Source organism: Perissodus microlepis, chromosome 5, assembly GCF_051167445.1.
Source record: "Perissodus microlepis isolate ML-2025 ecotype Zambia chromosome 5, ASM5116744v1, whole genome shotgun sequence".
NCBI lineage: Eukaryota > Metazoa > Chordata > Actinopteri > Cichliformes > Cichlidae > Perissodus > Perissodus microlepis.
In genome coordinates, this window is record NC_140465.1 from 23,515,309 (window position 1) to 23,542,831 (window position 27,523).

Consider the following 27,523-nt stretch of genomic DNA (forward strand, 5'->3'; position numbering starts at 1 on the left):
ATTAGGAGACGACTGATTACTAGATGATAACTAATCCAAGTAGAATAATTTGCACTTTCACATCATGAAATGAGTTTGTCATGCACATTTAGAAGCATAAAAAGCCCTACTTTTCTTTCTGCAGGTTGGAAAATGTGATAAGAAACCATCATCAGGCCTCTCAAAGAGTGAAGAGCACTCAAAGACTGTGAGGTAGGTCTAACACAGATATTTTTAAAAAGGCTGGGGTTGTCCAGCTACCTAATTAGCTTTCAAGTGTTGGCTTTCCTACTTGACTTACTCACTGTAACTCATAGATAAGTCCAAATTTGTTACAGTGTAGTCTGTTATGTGTTATACTGAATATTCGAATATTCATGTTCATATAGCATATATAGCAATGGACAACTGTAATATCAGTCACCTCAAAGTTCACTTTGTAACATCCAAAAGAAAATGTCCATGAGATTGTTGAAAACATTTTACAATTTGTTAATCTATTTGAGTCACATACAAAAGGAAAGTATACCTGGGTTTTTTTTATTCTGAGCTTTTACACATAAAACATAATAACATTGTGTCATTATGTAGTTAACAAAAACTAAGCCAAAATTCAGAAGGAGTGTGTGTAAAACTAAGTAGACTTTTACTGTTTCAGTGTGACCACCTTTATAAAGCCAGAAGTGTCCCTTTCCCAACGATTCCTAAACATTCAAGACACCTGCTAATCTTCCCAAAAGTGAACGTCCCAACAAATTCACCCCTAGGTCAGACCATGCAATGCCATGCTGCCAAGAGAAATCCTCTTCTCTCTAAAAAGAACATGGCAGCATGGCTGAAGTTTGCAATATTGCATCTGAAAAAGCCACAGACTTCTCAAACAATGTCCTTTGCACAGATGTGACCAAAGTAGAGATGTTTGGCCATAATGCACATAAAATCCAGGCCTCAACGTAAATTAAATGTGGTAGCAAGAGCTGTGCATTAACAAATGCCTGCAAACCTCAGTAAAAAGGAACAATGTCTGAAAGAAGAGCGGGCCAAAATTCCTTCACAGCAATGTGAGAGACTGATAAAGTCACAGAGAAAACAATTACTTCAACTTAATTCTGTGAAAATGCAGAATCATAGGGTGTGTTTAGTTTTTTGCACACTGCTTCTGCATTTTGACTTGACTGTTCCTCTGACGCTGTAGTTAAAATAATTTAAGAACATGGTAATGACCGGATGATTTCTTGTTATGCCTTGATAAGGTAAAAACTTGTGTACCGCATGGTACTTTCTTTCTTTTTGCAAGCTTTAAAAATACAGTTATGCAATTACTACTGTACACTAGCTTAGCAGTAGTGTATGCACTGTTTTCAGCTGACCTGCTTAGAGATGAGGTGTGAATGTCACCAGAGTGGTGTGGTTTAACAGCACACAGCTTCCTCATCTCTATTGTTTTAAATAAATAATCACAAATCAAGTGAATGACAAAATTCTTGTCAAATGTTCAGTGCACGGCAACTCAAATATGAGCTTGAGACATTCTGAAAACTGACCATTTCAACCTTGCAAATCCTTACGCTGTATATGTCATGAAGTTTTTTTGATTGTCTTTTCCACAGTGAGAAGACTTCAGCCCAACCTTGTAATGCTGGAATCTTTCCTGTTAAAGAGAATCAAACATTTTCTCTGGGTAAGAAGATGATCAGTGCAGCTTACCAATAATTATAGGGAAATTTTACATTAAAAGATGATGTATGACCAGACATTTTAATTTCAGTTGATAATCCGGGAGTGGTAGACTCCAAATCAAAGCGCTACAATGTGGTAATGATTGGAGACAGCAGTGTGGGAAAGACCTCCTTCATGAAAAGAGCTCAAAGTGGGAAGTTTTCTTTAGATATACCTGCCTCAATCGGTAAGATCCTGGTGTTAATCTCACAATTAATCCTACTAATGTGTATGCACAGCGATGTACACTCTAAATATACACGTAAATATTGTTTATAGGCCTGGATTCGCTGATGTGGCCTGTTGTAGTAGATGGAAAGCGTATGATACTACAGCTATGGGACACAGCAGGTCAAGAAAGGTAAGTCTCAATTTTCCTCTTAGAATGAATCGGTGAGACAAATTTTTGATGTTTCACAGAACATTTAAATTATATATCACTATGCAAATGTCTTGAGCCACTCTACGTTTCTTTATATTTTGATACCAGTAATCTGCTGTAGATTGGTTTGTAAGCCTGCCAGTTGTTATTTGGTCCTCCATTTGTCCAGTTTCCTAAATTTGTAAGGCCACACAGCACACCATGCCAAGAAGTGACAAAAAAATTGGAAACTGGCAACTCTTTAGGAATCATGTTGTTGGTTAAAATAAAAGCATAACAGTTTTATTGACTGTCAAACTGTGTTATTTTTTTGGCATTTTTCATAGATTCAAGTAAAGAAATGGGAACAAATTATGTTTTTCTGACAGGCTGCTAATAACAAAGTGCCCAAAGATACAATTTAAAATGGGTTATTTGCTAAGTGTTTCCTTGCTGTAGATAACACAATGTATCTCCCCTTGAGTCAGGTGCCATGTTATGCCATCTACGCTTGAATTATTCAAAGGTCAATTTTATGGTACAAGGACTGGACTAAGAATGAGTGAAAAAGTAGCCAATATCCAAAGGAAAACTTTGGAACACCTTCAGAAAGCTGGAGAACTATTGCTTAAGACCACTTTAAGAATTACAAGAAAGTCCTTCCAGGCAAAATATAAAGAAATGAGGGGTTTATCAAGACTTTTGCACAGTTTTGTTGCTGAAAGAAGCCACATTGGAGAGAATACATTTAACAGGTTTTTTGAGTTTTATTAATGTTTTTTCTAGTCTGTTTTGAACAGTACATATATTATAATGTACGTAGGTCACAGTAGGCTGCCTGTAGGAGAATAACAAATATCACAGTCGTCAGTGTGTTACGTATGACAGTATCAAAGTCCAACTTGTCTGACTTTTCACAGCCCTGGAATTCAGGTTATCTTTTACATTTCACGTTAGTTAAATTCTGTAAATGAGCAACTTGTCTGAGTATAAAAACACTGGGAGCAACGCGTCTGCATTTCTGTGACGTCATAAAGACAAAAAGCACAGTTTGTCCATTAAAGTGCGTTAATTATCCAGTTGAAATTCTGAATTCTGCCAAGCCTTGTGATTTTCTCCTTCATAGCATGGGTTTGTCAGGAGTAGAATTGAGCCAGGTGGAAAAAGCAAAGATGACTTCATAATGAGTGCAAAAAGTCTATCCTTCTAATAAAGCAAGAAAAATGGCAAAACCTGTGCATGACAGTTCATTTCTGCTTACTCATTTCTATCATACTGCTCATAAAACTAAAAGTTAACTACAGACTTGGACGCACGAGTCCCAAACTACAATACAGCGACATAACCTGAAGGAAACATACATATCCAGAGAGAGAGGAAAAAAAGAAGCAAATTTCTATTTCAAGGTTTTCTAAACAACTACTGCTTTTTAGAGTTTGTTTGAGCCAGACTTGAACAGTTTTATATCTGTTTTGTAAATAAAGCCAATCATCAGAGAAGACGCCATCTCTTTTTTAAAGGTACAGGCTATTATTTTGTGGTTTATGATGTCCTGAATGTTGTGCCACATGCAGTCTTGCTGTTCTAGGGAGTGGCTGTGTTTTTTCAGTGTATAGATAAACTTCCCCGATGGCCAAGGACACGCTGTCCCGCTGTTCCGAAGCCTGACAAGGAAGGCTTCCAAGTAGGCGACACCCAGTGTTCAAAGCAGTGTGTACACCTTGGAATTCAACCGAGATCTGCAGTTACTACATGTAACAGTGTTTACTTAAGTAACACTTGCTTTTGTAGATAGATACGGTATAGCAGCCAATTTCAACATGTAACAGACAATATGCTCAGATCAGAGTCTGTGTATTTAAAGACTGCTCAAGTGTAACTGGTTTCAGAACTGGTTTGGCACTCCTCAATAATGTTTTGTATTCCAGGATACAATGCAGATTTTGTTCCAGTGACAGAGGTGGACTCAACACACATGCAATTTAAAGATGCTCACTTTTAACTGCAGATTTTAGGCAGACTCGTGTTGGATAAGTTCAATTAAAAAACATAGCAAGAGTGAGAAAGCGTTTGAGACATGCAGTTCCCCAAGAGTTTACAAAAAGCCTCCTTAATGTCAACAATAAAGTGGAGCTTTATTCCAACTCTTCACCTAATGGGCAGACTTCTAAGATCTATTTATTTTATTTTTGCTACAAAAACATCTGACATTTACTTGTTCAAGGAGGGAAGTCTGAGACATGGGTGCATCTTGAAAAATATGTTCAGGGTAGCCTCTGCAAACTGCATTAAAGGACAAATTTGTGACATTAACTTTTGAGTGAATGTGAGGAAAGTAATTAGAATGTGCTACAGTATGCAGAGCTAGTGTCTTCCTGGTTTCAAAAAGGAAGTATTAATAGATCACCTCTAATGTCATGCTTTTCTGTCTTTAAAGGTTTCACAGTATCACCAAACAGGTCTTCCACAAAGCCCAGGCCTTCCTCTTGATGTATGACATCACCTCCACCAATAGTTTTTCCGCAGTCAGTTACTGGGCAAACTGTATTCAGGTATGTCTTCCCTTTCAAACTTCAACACCTATTTTTTAAACAGATGTTGAAATTACTAGTTAAACATGCTATGTTGTCAAAACAATGATTTACTTTTATATTCATTTAGTGTATTTGGTTCTAATAGGCGGGGCTACATTGGCCACTTCATTAGCACACCTGTTCAACTGCTTCAAAAAAAGGAATGAACTAAGCACATGCAAGTGCATTAATGTATGTAGACATAGTCAAGACTACCCGCTGATGTTCAAACACAGCATCAGAACAAGGAAGAATGATGATTTAAGTGACTTTGAACATGGTTGTTGGATCTATTTCAGACACTCATCTACAATAAACTTTTCTCTCACAACCTGCCTTGTTGCGAGAGATCAGAGAATGGTCAGGCTGCTTCAATCTGATAAGCAGGCAACAGTAGTTTAAAAAAAAATACAAATAACCACCATAAGGTATGCAGAAGAGCATCTCTGAATGCACAATACTTATCAGCTTTGAAGGAGAAGGGCTACAGCAGCAGAATAACCCACCGGGTGCCACTCCTGGCAGTTAAGAACAGGAAATTAAGGCTACATTTACACAAGCTCATCACAGTTGGTTAACGGTAGTCTGGAAAAACGTTGCCTGGTCTGATGAGTTTCGATTTCTGCTGCAGCATTCGTATGCTGAGGTCAGAATTTGGTGTAAACGACATGAAAGCATGGATCAGTCCTGCCTTATTCAGGCTGGTGGTGGTGTTTAATGTTTGGGGTTTTTTGGCACACTTGTCAATATGGACCAGACTCTCTGGGAAATGTTTTCAGTGCCTTGTTGTATCAATGCCAGGAAGAATTAATGTTATTCTGAAGGCAAAAAGGGGTCCAACTAACAGGTGTACCTAATAAAGTGGCCTATAAGTGTGATACTGAAGTGTGTATTTTAAACAGCAGCACATATTTTGATTATTAGTAGAAAAAAGTATTAATAAATTTAAAACATCAACTATTTATAGTGGACGGGACGTGAGTGTCTGAAACAGTTGAACCAGCCTACAAAGTTAGACTAGTTTGTAATAACATGTGCAGATTATCAAAATGATTCCTGTTCTGCAGGAGTCTGCTGCTGAAAATGTGACTGTTTTGCTTCTTGGAAACAAGAGCGACTGCTCAGAACGACGGGTTAAAACTCATCAGGGGGAAATTCTTGCTAAGGTGCAAATATGTTGCATTACACCCACTCATGAAACAATCACATTCAGTTCAGTAGTTTTAATGATCAAAACACCCACAGTGAGTGCAGATATTCATTCAACTCCACAGGAATATGACTTTGAGTTTATGGAGTGCAGTGCTGCCACAGGTGAAAACGTGATCCAGTCTTTGGAAGTTGTAGCCAGGTATGTATATAATTTTATTATTTTTCTCTAAAACCACATCTTTTAACATCGATATGCCCTGTAAAGTCGACTGCTGTGTCATCAGCTGATTGCACTGTTGCTGTGTTGTTGCCAGGAAGCTGAGTCAAAGAATTGACTCAAGAGGAGAAGCCACAGTGTTGCACAAAGAGCCAGAACAGAAAAAAGGCTCAAGATGTTGCTGAACAAATGTGTTTGTCTTCAAAAAACAAACAAACAAACAAGTGGTGAAATCCTGTAAACAAGAACACGCTGTACTCATCTGGCTTTCTTGTAACTCAGTGCATTATATTTTATTACTTGTACTACATGTCTGCATATTTTCAGTGTTGTTATATTTAGATATAAAATTATTTCTTCAAAGGCCTTATATTAGAATATTAGTTTCATATCTTGCAATATGACAATTTTTGTGCAATATTGTGCAACTTCAAATAATTTCAAATCACATGATTGACATTTTTCCAGATGAAGCTGTAACAACTAAAATCACAAGTTTAAGATTTTATGTGCAATTTCACAAAGTTCATCTCTGTTGTTGTACATCGACTAAATGTTTAGTCTACACCCTCTTCACTTTATGGATTTACTATACTGAAATTTAATGTAAATGTGTATATAGTATGATTAATTTAAACAGGAGAATACCCCATTCAGATATTACCAGAGATCAAGAGAACATGTGACCGAGAGCAAATCTAGTACAGTGGTAAATAATTATTATATTAAATATATATTAAACATAATTATACTCGCTTTTTTGTGATTTTGTTTAGCCTGTCTTCTAAGTTGGCATTCATCTTAATTCAGTCATCACAACTGTCAGATCTGACACATAATTATGAATAAACATTACTCCCCTATAATTATAGTGCCAGGGACATGATCAGCAGTTATATATGCAAATGTATTTTTATGTTCCTGTGCATTTCCTTTGTGACCAAGTACCTTTAAACCAATTGTTTTAATGGCATGTCTCATGATTAATAAATCTCCAGATAAACAACATCTGCTTGTGTACTTAATTTGTGCCCTCGTGGAAGTTATGGGTTTCCAGACAACTATGTTAGCAGTGGAACAACAAGTCCGACAATGGTATGAAGAACATGTCAACAATGGCGCCACTGCAATAATCTCATATAGTCCCAAAGGAGGTGTTGTGGGAAAGAGAACTAGACTGATCCCATGGGAATCATGTACCCACCTATGAGAAGTTCAGTTGAGTAATGTGGTTATTTCTGTTATTTCTGTTTCAGGCTTAAACATGTTAAAACAACAACAACATCAAACTACCTGGCAATGGTAGATTTTTCTGCTGTTGCAGATGAGCTTAACATGGTTATAGTTTTTTGTCTTTCAGCAAGCAAAAATAGAAGAATGCATGCAAATCCACATCAGAACAAGGGTAGGTGGTGAGCCAGAAAAACAAGCCAATGACAAAAGTTAAAGAACAACAGCTCAGGCCCTGCAGGGCTCCAGTTTTGCCTATTTGGAGCTGGATCCCTGCTGTGCACGAGCTGTTGAAGATTCAGCTCATTTCCCCATAAATAATTTCACATTACTAAGTTCTTTAATCTTAGACATCACCATAATGCCGTGACAAAAACCCCAAACATTTTAAATTGAAGAAAAGTGGTTTAATTTCAAGTTACCATTTTTATCCTGTGGCACAGACCCTCTATCATTTCTCGTAAATGGAAAGCTGGCTGCTTTTCTTTGGTTTGTTTATTTCCCACATACACTGAAACTTAACAAGGATCAGACCTGAGTATGACTCCAGTTAGTCTAATCACTACTAGTTTGAGATTACTGGTTTAAATTTAATCAATGTCTGGAGCCACCAAAACAAGTGTAATGTTGACCTTTGGCCAGCTGGGGGAGTATTTATGCCAGTAAAGCATGTATTTGAACTCATCTACAGACCTAAAAAACAACAAAAAAAAAAAACCCCCAAACCCACAGCAATTAAACTGATACCATAATCAAACACGTGCATTCTTTTTGGTCTTTATTATTGTAAATTCATTCAGAATATAAGAAATAATATTAACATTAAGGAATTAAGCAATACTACAGCATTGCAAAATACAGTTTTTGTTTTCCACCACAGTGAATTGTATATCGATTGATATGTGCAGACTTCTGGGTTTAATTCAATGGGTTTTACAAAAGTATTGCTTTAACTGTTTACAGCCATTTGATACACATCCTGTATACAAATCCTGGTCAAATGTTCACCAGGATTTCTAGTCTGCAAACCTCTTTCCTGACTGAGCTAAACTGTGGGAAGTTATGCAGCATCATAAAATATTTTTTTGATCGGGTCATAGGTTAATGATAGGCCTTAAGTGACTAGTTATTTTACACAACCTACCTAGCCACTCCTTCATTAATTTCACTTTGTTGAGTTTCTGTGATATTGTCTTCAGACGTTTGTAATGCAGATGTCTTGTTCGCTGCCTTAGAAGGTTTTTTATTTTTCTTAGTGGAATGATACAACTGGATGGCTTGCATGACATCAGCAGCAGTCCAGTGGTGATGGATCAGAGCGTCCTGTAGGTTAAAAAGTCCGTCTCTGGTGCGTCGTACTCCATTACACACTGCTGTGCTACGCAGTTCCAGTCCTATCTCATGCACAATTTTACGCAGATACTTCTGAGTCTCATTTAGACACTGCACCTCTGTAAAAACAGGAGACATGTTTGAAACCTGACCCGCATTTTTTTTTTTTTAAATCGTCAAATATGTTTCATGTGTTCAAGTAAAGATTACCTAATGTGAATTTGGGAGGCTGGAAGCGAATGCAACGCAAGCCGGTCAAGATGGGTGTCGATTTCCCCTCTGGACCCAGTAAACCTTGCACAGCCATCTCATAGGCTTCCTGTGAGCGCATGTCTATGTTGGAATACCTGTACAGCAAAAAAGAAACTATCGTTTAGTACTGTTGCAAATATTTACAGAGGGTCTTATGCAAAAGCAGAGGGCAAAAGATGCCATTATTAGGTTTACAGAAATGTAACGTCTTACGTCAACAACGTTTTTTGGTTGACTCCCTCCAGCATTGACAGCACTCTCTCCAGCTTATCCTGTGTGATGTGATCTAGGAGACAGCTTTTTTTAAGTATATTTAAAGGGACATCGGTTCACATAACAAGTGTTTTGCTTATATTCTTGCACTTCAGGTATATAAATTAGAACTGCTCTTATAAAACCTTTAAAACCACATACACAATTCACTCACAGGCAGGGCTGAACTGCCATAAGGCAAGAGGTGGAGTACACCCCGTACAGGTCGGCATTCACATCTACGGCCAATTTAGAGTCACCATAAGAGTCACCATATTTTTGAGTTAAATTGACAACCAGCACAACGACTGGGAGAACATAGTCCTCACAAAGACTCCAGCAGGTCAGTGGATTCGTAGCCAAGACCCTTTCCCTGCTGTGAGGTGACAATTCTAAACACAACACCTTTGTGCCGCCATGATGCTTTATCGAAAAAGACTTTGTTATTTTAAGTGAAAGATTGAGGAAGCTCAGACTAAAAGAGAAATGATTCATACCATAGGTGGACCTTTCCACAACTCGACCTGTGTTAGTGAAATTATCTGTTGCAGTTCCAAATTCAGCCTCCAGGGTATAATCCTGTAATAAATATTGTAGAATTGGATCTGTCAGCGTTGGATCTGAACTGCATCAGTTTATGTCTGAGAGAAAATTACAAATTACCCTCGTCACTCTTGTGGTGTACAAATCATTCAGCGCCTTGTTTCCATTCCCAACGGCAAGAACTACATTTTAGAAATATGGGGATATTCTCAGATGATTCACAAAACGAATGCCAACACTGTAATTAACAAATGAATTTTTTCAAATGAGCAACTCTAAAATTATACCTAGAACACCCGAGGAGAAAGTATCGAGGCGATGTCCGACTCCAACTCGGATATGCTGGAATTCAGGTCCTGTGACTAAAATCAAAATGAAACATTATATTCACTCACTACAGTGTTATTCACCACACCTGAGGTTTAATTTACTCCAGTCACATCTAAATTGAAACCAGATTTCATAGATGACCTGTTACAGGGTAAAACGGTGGAGACACAGAAATCTGTTATTTCTGTGTCTCCACAGAAAACAGTTATAAACACTGTTCAATATCAAAGTGGAAAAAAAAGTTGTGAAAAAGAAAGTACAACTGCTTTTAAATCAAAGGTTTTATGTGTCAAATATCATCTGCTACCAAAAATTACGCAAATACAACCTAGGATGAATAACAACACGACACACTGTGTCTCATTTATTTATCTCGGCTTCTGAAATGCTGAGGCAGAGTGTAAAAATGGCCAATGACCATTATGGCCAAACATTTCCACTTTGGTCTCATCTCTCTACATTATAATAATCATTATAATGATCACTCCAACTGTAGAATGGTGGACTTCAGATTGTTTGGCATGACCTTATAACATGTCCCAGGTTGATATGTAATAACAACTGCCTCATTCTGTTGTCTCTTTCTGCTTTTATAAAGGTGGTCACACTGGCTGATGATCAATCAATCAAAGTCTATACACAATTGTGTATTTATTTTTTTTCCACACATTGCCTCTGAAATTTGGCTTAGTTTTTGTTAAATAAACAATAACACAAAATTATGTTATCCACTGTTGTTCATCCAAGGTCATATTTACCAAATGTGAAGACTTGCTGGAGATCAGAGGCTTTTTTTTAATGTTGCGACATGTAAAACTGTAAAGAAAGAGAGTGTACTTTTTTCACTTGTTCTGTAAAAGTAACAGATTTTAAGTTTTGTCCTTTTTTTTTGTAAAAGGAGGGCTGTGAACTTTGCCACCTGATGATTTACTGCAAACTAAAGCATCTGACTGTGTTGTGAAGGTGTTTAAACTTTAGAGGTGGAGTGATAGGGATGAGAGGTTGGTGCAGCTGGTTTCTATTTTTCACAATGATGCTGACAAAACAGCTGCATGGACCATGAGGTCAGATAAATGTATCTTAATGTATCTGTTAATGTATCTTCAGAGCGGAGACAACACTTGTTAAAATTTACAGTAAGGTGGATGTACATACCCAGAGGGTGCTTGGACAGTACAGGAACCGATACTGCTGATACCGTGAGTCCTTTGGACGCTTCACTCTCATGTCTGGGTTGTGCTAAGAGTCGAACCTCGTGGGGAAGTGGCTGGGAAGGCGCAGCATTCAAACCTGAGGTGTAATACACGCACAGGACATTCAAGTGTTAAGTTAAAGACATGCTGAGTATTAGCTGCATCATGCCTCAGTATAACAGCACGCATGGGTGATTGATAACAGGACCACAAGATACCAGTGAAAAATAAACTACACTCACCTTTAAGAAGATTTGTCTCGATGCTGTCCCGTACCAGTTTCCAGTGAACACCAGAAGGTTTGTAGACACAGAACAGGCCCTCTAACTTCCGAAACATCCGAATAGCTGGAGTTGCCATTATTCTGCAGCATCGGATTATACTTACGTCTTGGAAAAATAATAAAACTAATAAAAAAAGACTACATGTCATGGAAATTTTGACGAGTGACAGTTGTTTTGTTTCTACTGCCACTTTCTTCCATGTGAGCCTACGCGCATGCGTACATGATGACGCTTTTCATTGCTTCTTTTTGGCCATACCGCCATCTACTGGAATGGATGTATGTGTACGCTATTTTAGTCCTTATATAAGTAGAGAAACGCCACCAGAGCTTCCACCAGAATTATTAAACAGCCGCTTATTGTGTGTAGTAACAAGCTGGGAGACGTGGAAGAATAATTGGTATTTTTTTTTTTGTTTGTTTGTTTTTTTGTGTGTGAATTTTTACGGTTTGTTTCAGAAGATGGCAGTAGCAGCCACCACTCAGAGAACAGAGTGGAAAAGAGGACGAAGAAGAAAGCAGGTAGCTAACTTTAGTCGCTGTTTACTATCGTTGACAGCTGAGAAGACTTCAGTATCATTTCGGCATTTTTCTAATTTGAGGTTTTTGCTGTAAGGTGAAGCTTTGGCCTCTGCTGTTAAACTGCTGTGTGCGGACAGGTACGTTAGTTTGTTTTCACGGGACACTGGTCAGAGAAACGCTACGTAGTTATTGTCAAAGTCCACTCGTACATATCCAATTATGGTAACCTCGGAGGCAAGAAACGCGTTGCTAAAACCAAATATGAGTTGAACTGAAACCTGGAGCTATACAACGAAACAGGATTTGGACATATCCAGCAGGGTATACCCCCATGGTAAATGTGCTGCCAAGCTAAACTTTATTATGTTCCAGATTAGAGATCAACATGAGGTCATTGCACACTGACCACTCAGTCCTCCTTGAAAATAATATCGCCATTCCTGGAAGATCAGACACCTCTGTACGTGGATAGTAGAAGGATCTGAAATATTTTAATAGCATTAGACGACCTGCGCAGCACAGTGGTATGATGGTTAGTACCGTTGTCTCACCGCAAGAAGGTCCTAAGTTCCTCCACCATCTGGGCAGAACCTTTCTGCGTGAGTTTTGTCTTCCTCCCAGAGTCCAAAGACATGTGGTTAGTTACCGTTAGTTATTTGGTTATTCTAAGTTGGCAATAGGTGTGAACGTGAGTTTGGATGGTTGTCTGTCTCTCTGTCTGTTAGCTGTGCGTCATATTCGTGACATGTCCAGGTTATACCCTGCCTTTCGCCCTATGGTAGCTGGGATAGGCTTGCTTCCTATGAAAAGTAATTTCTTCTTTCCAACAGTCATCAAGTGCTTTCTGATAGAGGATTACCCAGTTGTTGGGGTTTCTCTCTTGTATTGTAAGATCTAATAATGGGCAAAGTGAGGCTTTGTGATACAGTGAAATATTTGAAGCAGTAATGCCAGGATTATGTTGCAGTTTCAATGTAAAACATGAATCTCACACGAATCTCCACAGTGTCACCTACTGGCCACTTTCACTATCATCACACCTTGGTAGGTATGACAGAGACAAGCAATTGTACAATAGATCATTAATGACTATGGATCATTAATGACTGTGGCTAATAAACGCTGTGGTTCACCAAATACTGTCAGACTATAATTAAAACATATTCAATAATAAAAGTGTAATAAAATACAGGAAATGTTGTTGACCAGTGGTCAAATTGGTCACGCTTAGTATTACAGCAGCAGTTTTGAATGTCTTAAAATCGTCACCCTGAAAAACAGTTCCCGTAACAAGAAAATAAATAATGTTAATAATATTCAAACATGTTTCTCTGTGAGAAACAGCCTGATTAGATAACTCATATTTTGCTCAGCTGTTGTCTTCTCTTTGGTGTCCATCAGATGTGATGCGAGCTCCTCTGCGCTGGGTGCTATGGGATGTGAAGGACACCCTGCTGAAGGTGCGCTCATCTGTGGGAGAGCAGTACTGCAAGGAGGCACAGCGTATGGGCTTGAGCCTTAGTCCTGTGGAGGTCGACGCTGCTTTCCGGCAGGTTTATCGACAGTATTCCAGTAGATACCCAAACTATGGCATCAGTCAGGGCCTGAATGGACAGTCATGGTGGAGGGGGGTGGTGCGGGACACTCTCTCTCAGTGTGGTGTACAGGAGCCAGAGTTGCTAAACACAGTAGCCAACAATCTTTACCATAACTTCTGCAGCGCAGATAACTGGGAGGTAAATGATCACTGACACGTTCATACACCTAAAACACCTTGTTTAAAGATTTTAAACAGTTCCTCGAATAATGCTTTTTTTAAATTTTATGCAACGATATATAAATAAAGGCTACAGGATGTGTATTTTTTTTAACTATAATCATCATAATAAGCATTTCATACTGAACCAGAAGAACAGAGCACATTAAATATCTGACTTGTAAAGCAACTTAAACTTTGCCCCCGATGTTTGGAGAATGTCATGTTAAACTGTATAATATTCCTTTGTTTCAGGTATTTCCAGACTCAAAGAAGGCTCTGGAGAATTGTTCTTCTCTTGGACTGAAGCTGGGTGTGGTGTCCAACTTTGACAACCGCCTGGAAGCAATCTTACACGTTTGTGGCCTGCTGTCATACTTTAGCTTTTTAATAACATCAGAAGAGGCTGGTGTAGCAAAGCCCAGTCCGGCCATCTTTAGTCAGGCACTGCAAAAATGTGGTGTGCCAGCTGATAGAGTAGCTCATATTGGGGACCATTATATTAATGATTACCTCACTTCTCGGTCTATGGGTATTCACGGCTTCCTTTTAGACAGACATAAGGATGGCCAACTCGATGTTCCTCGAGAGCATAGGCTGATTTCACTGGATGAGCTGCCGTCACAGCTCCAGCAGCATATGAACTAACATGAGTCATAAGATAAGATAACCTTTAGTCCCACACGTGGGAAATTTGTTTGGTTACAGTAGAAACAAACGGTGTCAAGTGAAACTGGCTTAATTAGCGAAATAATGTATGGACTGTTGACTTAAGTGTATCAAACTACTTCATCCTCATAAGACAAATGAAATGCTGATAGAAAAATGTAAAGAAATCTTAACATATTGTATAGTCATATGTATGTGCATCTTTCATGTCTTTGTATTATAAAATATGTTGGGAAAAATAAACCTCTAACTATACTGTGTCTCTGAAAATAGAGAATATGAAGTGAGGCAGCAAACTGTCAGACCTTCGACAAGGTTCTGAAAACATTTCTGAGAGATTGTGGTCCATGTTGATATGATGGCATGCAATTGCCATATGCTGTTTGGCATGTGCGCATCCATGATGCAAATCTCCTGTTCCCCACATCCCAAAGGTGCTCTGTTGGATCAAGGTGTGGAGACTAAAGCCCATTTTAGTGCATTGCCATGTCCAAGAGAACTATTTCAGATGATCTGAGCTTTGTGACATTAGAAGATGGGAACGCTGTGGTCATAAATTTTCCTGTTTGACTGAAGTCCCTGTGTGGTCGTCAAGGTGTTATGCGTTCAGCGATGCTGTTCTGCATACCTTGGATGTAACGTGTTTTGATGCTGTTGCCTTCCTATCAGCTCAAAGAAGTCTGGTTATTCTCTGACCTGTAGTAGCCACAGTGCATTTTCCCCCAGAGAACTGCTGCTCACCTGGTATTTTCTCTTTAACCAACTATTCTCTGTAAACCCTAAAGATGCTTGTTTGGGAAAGATCCCAGTTGATCAGTGGTTTCTGAAATAATAAGACCAGCACAAATAACCAGTGAGGTCGTTTTGAGCACATCTATATGGCTGTGTGCATTGACTTGATTTCTATTTTATTGATGTCAGTGACTTTAAGGTGGGTGACTGCAAAAGAAATCAGCACTGAAGTCTATAGTTTGTGTCTTTGCCTCTCTGTAATGTCATATCTGCACCATCAGGCTAAAATGTCTGCTGGCACCAAGGTAGTGCCAGTGGAAAACATTTTTTTTTAAATTAAGAAGTTTATATTAACCACTGGAGGAATTGTTTTAGAAGACAAGCCCAGAAATGTTTTTGCAGCACTCGGGACATGTCAATTCTTTTACCATCTTTTTTAATAATCGGTTATTTGGAACTTGTCCCCACATTTAGGGAAATTATACAAAACAACCGAGTAACCACCTGCTCTGAATTGTGGGCAGCAAATGTATTTGCAATTGATTGTGTCAAGTCACATAAAATAAATAAAAATTCTCTGGCTCTATATTAAAGCAGCCACCGAAAAACTAAAGACATCTTCAAAGCCAGAGTCATGGAAACAGAACAGGTACAAAACTCTGCAAACATCCACAGATCAGCTGAAATATCATGGCAGGAGTCTTGCTGTAAAATAAAGTGTCCTGAAAGTTGCCTGCATTCTCTCAATTTCTGCTCAGCATCAGCTATGCAGGTACATTTCTTTAAAAGTTTATTCATTAGCAGGCCGCTTTACAGGAGCTAATAAGCTCTGATCATCCCTAATTATATTTTTCAGTGCTTAGCAGTGAGGGGAACATGGCAGGGTTGCTTAACCCTAATACCTTTGTAAGTACCCACTTTAAACCATCTGGTCAGAGGCAGATACTGGGAATGTTGGACTGAGGATCAAAAGAGCTGCAGAGAGACCAAAGTGGAATTGCTATTTACAGCAAGCTCCAGCCTCTTATAGAATACGGATTGACATTCTTCCAAAAAAGATTTAATGTTTTTAATTTTTAAAAGAAAGGAAAAAAAAAGATGACACCCCTCCCACGGTGTTCATAAAACTATTTTCCCCAAGTCGTATTTTCACTTTCTTTGAGTCGTGTCCAGTTAAATGTTTTCCCCGTCCGACTGTTTGTACGTTGAAGGGTATTGTATATCTTTAGGGAGTCATCCGTAAGAGCTGCTTAATTCAAAGCTGGTTTAGTAGCTCAGCCAGACGGCTCTAAAGGGCTCCACAGAAATCCAATTGCAGGCATAATGGGATTGCAAAAAAAACAAAACCAAGCTTCTCATGCAGAGAGCCAAAGGGAAGAGCAGAGGAGGTGTAGCATGTCATGAGGGAAGATGTCAATCCAGTGACTTACAATCAAAACAAAAGCCCAGCATGTCAGCACGTGAAGCGGACTCATATTGGAGGATGAATGTTTGAATGCGAATGGGTATAGATTCTATGAAATAAAGAAATTAATAAATAAACAGGCTGAATGGCTATATAGCAGAAGCTGGACAAAACGTTTCCCTCAGCCATGAAAGCACTCAAGACTGCAGCTCTTTGTTCAAATGTGCCTGGGGTTCAGAGTTGCGTGTTGGCATTACTGCATCTTGAAATATTCAATGGCACAGAAAAATAGAGTAGAAGATCAGAAAATTAGGGTATTTTGAGAGAGCGAGAGCTTCACAAGTGAAAAGAAGGTCACGCAAGGAATAGAAAAAGAGACTTGAGAGATGGAACAGCAATTAAGAGACATATGAAAGAGACAGACACACACTTGCATATTTAATTCTTCATTGGAAAACAAATAATGGAGGCTTTCCAGTTGTGCCAGCATAAGTCTGGCACCATAAAGGGATAATGCATGAGAAGCTCAACAGCGGGATGTGTTCACCCAGCAAATCCCCCAAATATATCTGTTTCAATCCTGCAATAGACATGCAAATTCTGCAATGCAAAAATCACGTACTGTAAACAAAGACAAGTTTATCATCCACTCAGAGGCTTTTGGCATAGAAACGCCATCACATTCACAGTGAACACACAAAGCATGTGCACATGCTTCACAATAGTGTCAATTTGTCCTTTAATTCCCTCACCAGTAACATAAAAATATTTAGAAATTTCAAAATAACCACTTTAAACTTCAGAGGCTTTTTTCCCTTTTCCTTTTTTTTTTTTTTTTTTGAGCATTGCTATAAACACGGCGCTCGTATGCTTTGCATTTAAAATAAAAGCTGTGATTTAAGTGCATGCATGCTTAGGGGTATATGTGCAAACCGCGTGCTTAGTCCCATCAGTGCTCGTTCAGGCAGTTAGAAACGGCATCTCTCGTATGTGGATGCGTTTAAGTGTCTACATCGTGCAGTGAGTGCTGTTTTGTTTAGCTTTTTTATAAGCAGTGAAGAAGCTTGCAGATGAGTGCAATTTTCCAAAGGTACTGTAGGATAAAGTGGCCATTCGTGTTGGTAGAGTTCTTGCTTGCAAATTTTTTAAAAAAAAAAAAGGAAAAAAAAAAAGAACCTCTGATGCATGCACATGTACAGGTACAGCTTAGGAATTAAAAAACGGAAACTGACAACCATTTTCGCTTCAGGAGCAATAAAGAAAGTTTCATCAAAAACGCTACAGGAATAACTTAAAGCTGCAGTCTCTGCATATACATTTTGATTTAAGATCAGGAAATCAATGTGCATGAGTCTAACAATTTCTACTTCTGTCAAGTGAAGTGAGTTCCTTCCCTAAAAACAGACACTAAAACATGTTAAAGCACCAGTTTCCCCACACCATAAATTATTAAAATGTCCTTCGTGCTCATAGTGTTCTGATGAAAATGTGCAAAGATATTAAAAGACAAAAATAGGAATTGGGGATGTATGACTCAAGTGAATTATTCTTGTCCTGCAGCTTGAAATAAACGCCTTTTCTATTCAGCATCCACACAGGGTGATTAATGGCCTTATAGATAAATTCCCATGTCCTTTAGGCCAGCCATAAACTCTAATCAGGACACACAGGGCTCTTCTCATGCAGGATTTGGCGGCAGCATCAGTCTCAGAGGGTCAAACAGTCTGCTGCAATTCTGAGTATTTTCGTAGAATCAAAGAGCAAAGAAAACACATCCCTAGATTGTTGAAGTCCAAAAGGTCCCAGTCATCAGATACATGAAGAAGGCCTACCTCAGTCACATTTAAGATACTGTATTATCACTTCCCTTCTGGCCTGCTGTACCACTTTGGATGCAAGCCGTGGGGTTTGAGGACCAGGCAGATGAGGAAGACTGAACACGGCATGATACGAAGAGCTCATGTTCAAGTGAGATGTTTTCTCAGACCACTGAAAGACAAAGCCCAAACATTTATTTTTATGTTAAGGAATTGTCTAAATAGTTAATATTCAGAAGATTATCAACAAATTCCACAAAAAAAGACGAACATTAAATTGGTGACGCTGTTGTGGTACATGAGGTATGATGATTTTTTTTTTTTTTTTTCCCCCCCATAGAAACTCTACTTTTTGCACCCCTTTCCTACTTCCAGAGAGCCTTCTATTTTTAGCTCCCTCGTGGAAGGGATCTAAAAATAACAATCACTATCAACTAACCGAACCTTTACAGGGGATCGTCACTGCTGATGAGAGCTGGGTCTCCATCTATAACCCGAAGAGACCACAGTTTGCAATCCCGATGATGGAGAGGTCAGGAGCAGGAGCGGGACTTTTAACTGAATTCAAAGTTCTAGTAATCAACGGTTCAAGACTTTTAAAGTAGTATATTTTGCCAGCATGCACCAGCACACAGTTTACTGGCCAGACCTACACAATCAAGTTGCTTTATATAGCTAGGTGAAGATCCTACAAAACTATAACACATAACCCAACACAAGCACTTGGCAACAGTGGGAAGAACAAACTCCCTTGCAATAGGAAGAGTGCTACAGCAGAACTGCAGTCAGGGAGGGGCCACCAGCTGCCTCAACTGCCTGGGTGGGGTGAAGCGCACATCATAAATTCAGTTCAAGGGGATAACGGAGGGCAAAATATAAGAATTTAAAAACTACTACTAATAAAAAGTACTCCAAGCAGTCCAAAGTTGACCTTGAAAGAAAAAAACGTTATGTGATATATATTTATCTGCCAAGTTTTTTTAATGTCCGTTTCCCAGCGTTTTGAATCTTTGTGATTGCACCTTCTATCTGCATTGTTGTCCAGTTACACCAATCACAAACGTGTTCACAGATTGGTGTTCACTAGTCTAAAAAGGGTCCCTGACAATATCTTACTAGAAATCTCTGTGGCCTGTTTGTGCTTAATGCAGAAGCTCTTCAAACAACTCTGAGCCACACACAGCTGTCAGGAAGTATTGAGAAACAGAAATGATTTCATTAAAATAATGTCCATAACAGAAATTTTTAACCGTAATCACAGACAGATAAATGGATGCACTCTCTGTCCAAACACGGCAAATGTTGACAGCCCATATTAGTTGCCCACAGTCTTCACTGCTCTCAGCTTCCACCCTCTCATATTCATCTAATGGATACTGCAACCCCTGCAGTGTGTAAGTGGAACTATGAAGTTAAAAATGCACTTTGCAATAAGAAAGTAAAGTTAAGTACCACTCTCAGATGGACAGCAGGACACGCCGTGCTTTTCTGTAACATAGTGATGTGCGTGGCTGCGCCTGCGACAGTCCTGTCTCCACCAGCAGCTGGAAGAAAAATAGAACCAAGCAAACTCACTGTGGCATCAATTTCATCTTATTTTCAATTAATCTGTTGCTTACAGCACAAGATATTTATGTAACTTACTGTAAGACTGTACATAACACCATGATGAGAACACACCCAATCACACACAACACCAGCATCGTGGCAATGGTCTGTTGCCTGTGATTGGTTGCAACTACAGCGAGGAGGTCTGCATGCTCACACCTCATCCCGATAAAGCCTGGATGACATCTGCAACACAGAAAATCTGAATGAAAAAGAGCCGCTGATGGACTTTCATGACACCACTGCTGCCTAAAATGGAAAGTTACAACAGTTGTAGTTAAAGATTGTGATTTCATCCAATATCCAATGAATCATATTGATACCACAGACACCAGAATGCATGTCATTGTCGAATGTAAATCTGTTTTTAAATCATTCTGCAAAGGGTAGCAGAACAGCACTATCACAGAACAGGGCCATCTTGATGTGAACTAAATGATTTAAAGGCTCGAATTATTTCTGGTCACCAAAAATTATATAGAAAGGCTCGATAATACCAAAAACAAACCCTACACACCCGGTGGAACATCTCACAAATAATTAGGTTTATGTAACACCTGTAAAGCAGAAGTTTTTGGTTTTTTGTTATTTTTAGGTGTAAAGACGGGTGGGGGGGGGTCAAACTTCAACAATTATGCAAATATGGAGATTTAATTATCTGTATTGGTATATGACATAATAAAAGATTCACAAAATCCAAGAAACTCTCTGTAAGAACTAACTGGCCACAATTTTCAGGCCTGAAAACTGGGGCCACGGGATATTTTTAATGTTTAAAAACATTAAAAATATCATGTACTGGACATCATTGCGTTAGCTCAGGAATAAAATAATAATAAAAAAAAAAAAAAAAAAATCAACATCAGTGACAAAAGTTTGTATTTTTATCCACAAAAGCAGCTTTAGATTCTGCCATAAAGACTAAACCATATGTATTTGTGTATTTGAGATAATAAAACACTGCAAACTCCTGATGGTCTAATGGCTCAAGCAGGGCTTAATTGTTTCCACAAGACGATCCCAAACCAAATGAAGAATATATTAAAAAAAAAAAAAAAAAGACTGCTTAGTTGGTCTGCTTTCAGTCCTGACTTGTTTAAATGTTTGGAGCTTTATGAACCAAAAAACAAAACAAACAAAAAGAAAAAACCCAGGAGATCTCAAAATTTTGAGCAGCTGATATTCTACAGCAATTAATAATCACAAGCATTTAGATTTCAAAACATCTGCAATGGGTCTCCTCATTCCCAAAGTGCAGACTGTCACCAAAGGCAGAGGTGATGAGGGGATCTTGCTCACGTAACACTGCCTTGGTATCATTTTCTGTTCAGTGTGACGTTGACGTGTTTTTCAAATAATTCTTTGGATTTACATTTTGCTCAGTGTTGCAACATTTTTGAACAGCAGGTTGTACATCAGCAGGATTGCAGTGCCTTAAATTTCAGTTTCAAACAGTTTCAGCTTTAAACTGTAAAAGTGTTGTTTTTCATGTGAGAACCACAGACAGGATGCAAATGTGGTGTTTTATAACCATAAATCTGCTAACTTACACACATGCGGGTGTCTCTTCCAGTATAAGGAAGCGGCACGTGCCGTGGAAGCAGAAGTGTCGGTGGGAGTCTGGACAGTCGTCGAAATGAGACCGAACCGCTGCTGCTACAAACTCTGTTGAGATGAGACATAATGTTGGTGTTACTCTTCATGTTGTTGATCTTAATGATGTTACCATGTTTAAAGTTGACAGAGTGTTTTTGCAGTAGTGTTTCACACTGAAGCTAATAACCAAAATGGAAGTCTTTTGGTAGAGTAGCTAGCTAGTAGAAATCCATTTTATAAGTAAAGCTGTTCAATCCAGTAACACAAATATGTAATCAGTCAATCACATGGCAGCACCTCAGTGCATTTAGGCATGTAGACATGGTCAGGTTCGACCTGAAGCATCAGAATGGAGCAGAAAGGTGATTTAAGTGACTTTGAATGTGGTTTGGTAGGTGGTGGCATTTCAGAAACTGCTGACCTGCTCTCATAATCATCTTTAGGTCTGACGGCAAATGGACTGAAAAAGCAGCAGCAGCTCTCTGGGTAAAAATGCCTCGTTGATGCCAGAGGTGATGGGAAGAGAATGGCCAGGCTGCTTAAAGCCAAAAGCAAGGCAACAGTAACTCCACCGCTTGTTACAACCAGGGTTTGCAGAAAAGCATCTTTGAATGCAGAACTTGACAAACCTTGAAGCAGATAGGCTACAGCAGCAGAAGACCACACTGGGTGTTACTCCTGAAGAACAAGAAACTGAGGCTAAGATTTGCCCGGCGTCACCAAAATTGGTCAGATGAAGACTGGAAAAACATGCTTGGACAGATGAGCGCCTGCTGCAAAATTCAGATGGTAGGTTAAGGATAGTGATGTAAAGGCATGCGGGATATTTACTTGGCACACTTTGGTTTTGGGATGGGGCAGAATGAGAAAGTCACATCATGTGCAGTGGACCAATCTGCAACACCATGCTGCTGTCGTGTCACTATGGACCAAAATCTCTGAGGAATGTTTCCAGCACCTTGATGAGTGTTCGCCATGAAGAATTAAGACAGGTCTGAAAGCAAAAGGAGGCTCAAACAGATTGCTTAATATTACTGTACCCATGGTAAATGAGCAGCCTACAGGAGCTCAGTATTTTAACTCAGTCTCTTCATATCTGTAAATTTTACCCAAGATTTGTAAATCATATGCAATCCCAGTGCCTGTATTTACAATAGTCAGGATGACAAAGGTGGATGTGATAACTCTAAAAATAGTATAAATCTACCAAGACCTGAAACAACACCACCTACGAAATCCTACAGTTGACACACCCACGCCACAAACGGTAGACTTTAGTTCCCAGCTGCGGACAGCTTTGTGGTGGCTTATGTCTTTCATTGTACGTGAGAGGAACAATTACAGTAAAGAACGTCAATGAAAACCCCCAGTGGGAGCATGCAAACAAAATCTTTTCCCATCAGTCTTACTGGGACTCAGGAGAGTGCCCATCCCTGCAGGTTGCATTGTTCTTAACAAAAAAAATAAAGCCTACAATGCAGCTTTTTTATCAAGCAGCAATCTCAGCTTTCCCTGTGAAACAAAACAACAGGACAAAAATAACCGATTAAATGAACACAAGGACAAAACATGACATTTCTTTTGCGTAGGCAGTACAGCCAACCAAATTCCTACACTACTGACTCAAACAAATGTGAATGCAGCACAACCATCCAAAAACAGATGCCACTTTGTGAGAGCGATGAACATCCAGACAGATAGTTGTATTACACGCTGCCTTCGTCACACACTTCATTCCAACGGTAAATGGGCTGTTGGACTGCAGTCTACATGTATTGTCTCCTCCTTTCAGACTCTGTGAAAGCGCTCCGTTGTGCCTGAGGCATCTGCCTGACAACCCCTCTCACTTTCCATGTGATTTTGATGGCAATTTGAAGTAGGACTGAGAATGAATACATCCTTTAGGGCAAGAAAAGGTGTTTTTCAGATAATAATTCAACACTGTAGGTGCAGCTTTTGTAAAACGGCTAATTGTATACTGCTCATATACACTGGCCCTAATCTTTCATTTAACATAATTGCTCCCTGACTCACACTAAGAGGATCAATTATCAGCGCGCGCCACACTGTCTGCGTAATGTTAATGCACTGTTGGGAAACATCACAGTGAGAGTATATGGGTGCTGCCATGAACAGAAATATGACGTGAAATGCAGGAAACATTCCTATAGATGGTTTGACAGCGACCCTAGACTTCCTCTGCATCTTCACGTACTTGTGACACTCATATACTGAAACTTACTTTTAACAGGGTGGATGTTGGTAGTAGTGGTTCCAGTGAGGCTTTTGGTTGTGCTGCTGCTGGTGTTTGTTGAAGAGCTGCTTGCTGAGGTGTTAGCAGCAGAGGAGGTGGCATTAATAGAAATGGTGGCATCAGTAACTGTTGCATTTGTCTGCCTTGGTCCGACTATAAAGAGAGAACCTGTTAACATATGATTACAGATACAGAGAGAGTGGATAAATGGACAGCGGCATGTGGAAAACATCTCAATCATGACCTTAGATTTTCATGGATCATGACTTGCTTACTTTTAACTGTAGGGATGTTGGTTGTGGTTGGAATTGTTGTACTTGTGCTTCTGCTGGTTGCCGCAGAGCTGCTACTGGAGGCATCTGGAGGAGCAGTGGAGTTTATACTGATGGAAATATTGGCTTCAATAGTTACTGAACTGCTGTGGCCTGCTCCGAAGGTAAAGAGAGAGCCTGCAGAGAGAAACATAAGCAGCTGTTAATGTAGGGCAGGTATAGTGTGAATATCACACACATAGGATTAACACCCCAAACCATACAGGACAATACCACAAATTTCACTGTTAACTCACTATCGAGTACCATACATATTGTAAAAGTACCTATAGAAATATTTTTTTAATACATATTAATATAATCTGATTGCTGACTATCGATAGAAGCTTGTTTCTGACCAAAAAAATTATTTTTCTTCCTTTTTATAAGCCAAAATTTCCACTTCCCAACTCAAACCTCTGAGAAAATTACTCAAAAGTGAGACAGTAACAGAATAACCTGAAATTCTGACTTATGGATGGCAAAAAAATATTAACAATAATAATGTTTATGGTTTAGTGGCAGAAAGCAGCTTCCATACCCCTCCAAATGAAAACCAGGTGTCTCATATTCTCCTTATTACGATCAACCTGAAGGTTATATCTAACAGTCTACTCATGGACCATTATGACTTACTCTTCAATTTGATATTAATGCTTCATTGAGTAACAGGCACCCAACAATAGTAACAGGGTCAAGCACCCACTAAAAGGATGAGATGAAAGCACTATAAATACAGCTGGTCCCGTGAAGACACGCAATTACAACCGGAAAACTGAAAATAGATTCTAGAAATAGGCGCGGTGGTTTATTGTTTAAGGTGATGACTGACACCAAACGATTATGAGAAATGTGACTGCACACACTCTTCACCTTCCAGTCACAAATATAGTCGATAGAATAATTAGTCCAAGTAGATCACCCACATAAGTTAAAACACACCCACTAAAGCCATTTAAAATAAATTAATAATAAAAGTTATTCAATTTAATGATTATATAACGTTAAATAATAGAGCCCAAAAAGCACAGGGGGAGGAATGCTCACATTCAAGCTTATTAACTTTGTTTAATTTCTATTTAATTGTTTTTCAACATTTAACACAGCGTTTGACGTCACTTTCACGAGTGAGATTACAATCGGACGCTTTTCTACAGGGTTGGCTACTCACCGCTAATGAGTAAAATTGTTCCCCAGAAAATCCGAGTCATCATGACGAGCAGCTCTCCAAACCGCAGGAATATGACGAGCAGTTTCACTGAAACGCGGGTGTGTTAAGAAGCCATATCAGTCATTAGTGTTGCAGACCCCGGGACAAGCAGCAGCCGCAGCGGCGACCATCAGCAGAGACCACATTTAATCCGGCGAGCATACACCTGACCTGTTCTCTAGTGTCAAACATTAACATCTGATCTATCCACAGCTTCTTTTGGGGCGCAGAAAACTAACCGCGGTCGACTTTACCTTCTTTGCCTTCCTGGATGTCCGAGGGTTTAACTTCACAGTGTTCAGTTGAGGAAATTGGTGTGTAATCCCGTCAGAGTTGACCAATTAGAGGCAGGGAGGGAGGAGGAGGGGTACCATCCCATTATGACCTCAGTATGACATCTATGTTTATTTTTTAATTCTTAGCCCAAATGTAAGAGTTCAGTTTTTGTGTATTAATATTTAATCTGATTTAAAGTGTGAGAGAGATGTCCTTCTCCGCGTCTTCTCCACTCCTGCTACATCAAGTTTAAAAAGAAATATCCAATAATAAATAATAAATATTAAATTATTTTAAAGATAAAACATAACTCGTTTTTTTATTCTTATCCACTCTAACCGATTAAATGCCAATTAGAGTACAGAATTTCCCTTTAAGGCAACTTTTCATTTGAGATTGCCTAAATAAGAATTATTTTTTCGCCTCAGTGTTGCCTCATTAATATCAGTAGGTTTCAAAATTAGTCAGAGTTTTCTTCTTTGGCTTCTTTGGGGTTTCCTGCAGCTTTGCTGCTCCGTCTGTTCATTCATCTGTCCAACAGTTTGGTGCAGACCAGAATATCTTTTCTCTGACTGGCTGCGATCCCATAACATGTGTGGTGGGTATTTAGAAACTCAGAGGACAGTTTCTTATGTGTGTAGTGATTCCCCGACCTTTAGCTAACAGTGCCAGCAAGCTGTTATCAGGTTCGAGAAAGCTGAAAACACGAGTGCTCAGATACACTAAATAAAAGTGACCTGGAAATTCAAAGCATGTTTCCTAATATGTTAAAAAAAAATTCTTCTTGTATTCTTTTACCTGCTTCCTTGTCAGCTGCACAGTTACATTAGAGAGGATATCACCAGGCATTAATCCAGCTAAAACAGGGAACCTGCTGATTTACACCGCTCCTGTAGTGCTATATCGGAGGCCTACAAGTGCCAAATTATATCAATAAATACATTAATAATTAAATAAATGTGTCATTATACAACCAACTAATTAATCATGTCATTAATTAAATAAAATACAAGTAAAATTTGTGTAAAAACACATAATGTGCCGCAATATCTGATTAGTTACCCTGCACAGCAAGTCATAGGCATAGCTCACTCACTCATTTATGTATGATAGAATAATATGAATGAAAAAACACAGAGTTCCAGAATAAGAGTCTGGTTAAGAAATGAAGTGTTCCTGTCCACTTAAGCAGGAGCGTTTTTCATTGAAAATACAAACAGTGAATGCTGAGTCTCTATAAATAGCGAAGTAATTTTAACAGAGGATCAAAAGTTCTGATGAAAGATTGATAGATTACCATAACACCAGTGACTGAGCAACATAGAAATGCCTTACTTTATGAAAGAATCAATTCAAATGACAGATTTTCTAAGACTCAACCGCAAAAATGCGCCGATGAGAGCGGAAGGTTCTGCGGGTGATCGCAAATGAACAAGCACGGTGAAGGAACGAGTAAGGTAGCCTACTAACAAAAATAATAAAGTGTAGGAGCAGTTTTTATAATCTGGAGCCAACTCCAGAAAAATCGATACGTTTTATATACTGGGACAAGAGTTATGTCTGGAACTGATGGAGACTCTGTAGAATTTGGAGGGTGAGACAACCGTTTGCTGGATGCGTTTGACGACTGACCCGAATGATGAACAAAATAACACAAAATTGCCGACTGCGCCAATTGCGCAATTGCATCCAACGCTCGGTTTGCGCCTGAGAAAAGACACGCTTCCTTGTTTCTTTATGGGCCGATGAATATTATTATGAAGAACTGGAAACATATAGAGATTAGCTTTATGTATTCATAGTGTGTAGCCTGAAGATCTACAGGACACAACCAAAACAACTGGGAGAGCAACCCACCCGAAATTAACGCTCCTATCAGAGCTAAAACAGGCGCAAATAAAACTTGTTTTATATATTAAATGATTTTCAGCGCCAAAGGACGCTTTTTTTG

At 39.0% G+C, this 27,523-nt stretch overlaps 4 protein-coding genes across 9 annotated transcripts in view; 2 read left to right on the forward strand and 2 right to left on the reverse strand.

The window, feature by feature from the left end:
• rab44 (RAB44, member RAS oncogene family) overlaps nucleotides 1-8,568 on the forward strand; it is a 27,560-nt gene extending 18,992 nt beyond the window's left edge. Inside the window, exons 3-10 of the mRNA XM_084928914.1 lie at nucleotides 125-192; nucleotides 1,590-1,660; nucleotides 1,748-1,885; nucleotides 1,978-2,059; nucleotides 4,497-4,611; nucleotides 5,700-5,798; nucleotides 5,907-5,983; nucleotides 6,099-8,568. Coding sequence (XP_084785040.1) covers nucleotides 125-192; nucleotides 1,590-1,660; nucleotides 1,748-1,885; nucleotides 1,978-2,059; nucleotides 4,497-4,611; nucleotides 5,700-5,798; nucleotides 5,907-5,983; nucleotides 6,099-6,186 — 738 coding nt within the window. The 3' untranslated portion in view covers nucleotides 6,187-8,568. The remainder of the gene's footprint in view (nucleotides 1-124; nucleotides 193-1,589; nucleotides 1,661-1,747; nucleotides 1,886-1,977; nucleotides 2,060-4,496; nucleotides 4,612-5,699; nucleotides 5,799-5,906; nucleotides 5,984-6,098) is intronic.
• On the reverse strand, nucleotides 7,993-11,650 carry trub2 (TruB pseudouridine (psi) synthase family member 2). Its single transcript, XM_084928920.1, has 8 exons — nucleotides 11,376-11,650; nucleotides 11,096-11,230; nucleotides 9,898-9,972; nucleotides 9,731-9,792; nucleotides 9,565-9,646; nucleotides 9,029-9,101; nucleotides 8,774-8,910; nucleotides 7,993-8,682 (listed from the first exon to the last, which is right to left on the reverse strand). The coding sequence occupies exons 1-8, from the start codon at nucleotides 11,563-11,565 to the stop codon at nucleotides 8,372-8,374; spliced, it is 1,065 nt and encodes a 354-aa protein (XP_084785046.1). The 5' UTR covers nucleotides 11,566-11,650; the 3' UTR covers nucleotides 7,993-8,371.
• A 63-nt stretch (nucleotides 11,651-11,713) lies between these two features.
• On the forward strand, nucleotides 11,714-14,618 carry hdhd3 (haloacid dehalogenase-like hydrolase domain containing 3). Of its 5 annotated transcripts, none has more exons than XM_084928924.1 (3): nucleotides 11,714-11,817; nucleotides 13,340-13,674; nucleotides 13,950-14,618. In XM_084928924.1, exons 2-3 carry the CDS (start codon nucleotides 13,345-13,347, stop codon nucleotides 14,340-14,342), a joined length of 723 nt encoding a protein of 240 aa, XP_084785050.1. In that variant the 5' UTR covers nucleotides 11,714-11,817; nucleotides 13,340-13,344; the 3' UTR covers nucleotides 14,343-14,618. The 5 variants fall into 5 exon arrangements, with proteins under 5 accessions (XP_084785050.1, XP_084785048.1, XP_084785049.1 ...); XM_084928922.1 differs by lacking the exon at nucleotides 11,714-11,817 and adding an exon at nucleotides 11,824-12,075; XM_084928923.1 differs by lacking the exon at nucleotides 11,714-11,817 and adding an exon at nucleotides 11,824-11,938.
• Nucleotides 14,619-16,925: 2,307 nt separating this feature from the next.
• On the reverse strand, nucleotides 16,926-25,770 carry tgfa (transforming growth factor, alpha). Of its 2 annotated transcripts, none has more exons than XM_084928927.1 (7): nucleotides 25,258-25,770; nucleotides 24,051-24,224; nucleotides 23,764-23,928; nucleotides 21,476-21,590; nucleotides 19,962-20,111; nucleotides 19,770-19,861; nucleotides 16,926-18,489 (listed from the first exon to the last, which is right to left on the reverse strand). In XM_084928927.1, the coding sequence occupies exons 1-7, from the start codon at nucleotides 25,298-25,300 to the stop codon at nucleotides 18,482-18,484; spliced, it is 747 nt and encodes a 248-aa protein (XP_084785053.1). In that variant the 5' UTR covers nucleotides 25,301-25,770; the 3' UTR covers nucleotides 16,926-18,481. The 2 variants fall into 2 exon arrangements, with proteins under 2 accessions (XP_084785053.1, XP_084785052.1); XM_084928926.1 differs by having other exon boundaries at nucleotides 23,764-23,943; nucleotides 25,258-25,738.
• Nucleotides 25,771-27,523: the final 1,753 nt, after the last annotated feature.

Coding starts and splice junctions, on each gene's coding strand:
- trub2 (XM_084928920.1), bottom strand. CDS start 11,565: ATGACATGTAGTCTTTTTTTATTAGTTTTATTATTTTTCCAAGACGTA. Junction 9,973..11,095: donor ACTGTCCAAGCACCCTCTGG/GTATGTACATCC, acceptor TTTTGATTTTAG/TCACAGGACCTGAATTCCAG. Junction 9,102..9,564: donor TGTGGAAAGGTCCACCTATG/GTATGAATCATT, acceptor GCTGTCTCCTAG/ATCACATCACACAGGATAAG.
- hdhd3 (XM_084928921.1), top strand. CDS start 12,886: ATGCCAGGATTATGTTGCAGTTTCAATGTAAAACATGAATCTCACACG. Junction 12,983..13,339: donor TTCACTATCATCACACCTTG/GTAGGTATGACA, acceptor GGTGTCCATCAG/ATGTGATGCGAGCTCCTCTG. Junction 13,675..13,949: donor GCAGCGCAGATAACTGGGAG/GTAAATGATCAC, acceptor CCTTTGTTTCAG/GTATTTCCAGACTCAAAGAA.
- tgfa (XM_084928926.1), bottom strand. CDS start 25,300: ATGATGACTCGGATTTTCTGGGGAACAATTTTACTCATTAGCG. Junction 20,112..21,475: donor GAAGAGACACCCGCATGTGT/GTAAGTTAGCAG, acceptor TCTGTGTTGCAG/ATGTCATCCAGGCTTTATCG. Junction 19,862..19,961: donor GTGTTATGTACAGTCTTACA/GTAAGTTACATA, acceptor TTTTTCTTCCAG/CTGCTGGTGGAGACAGGACT.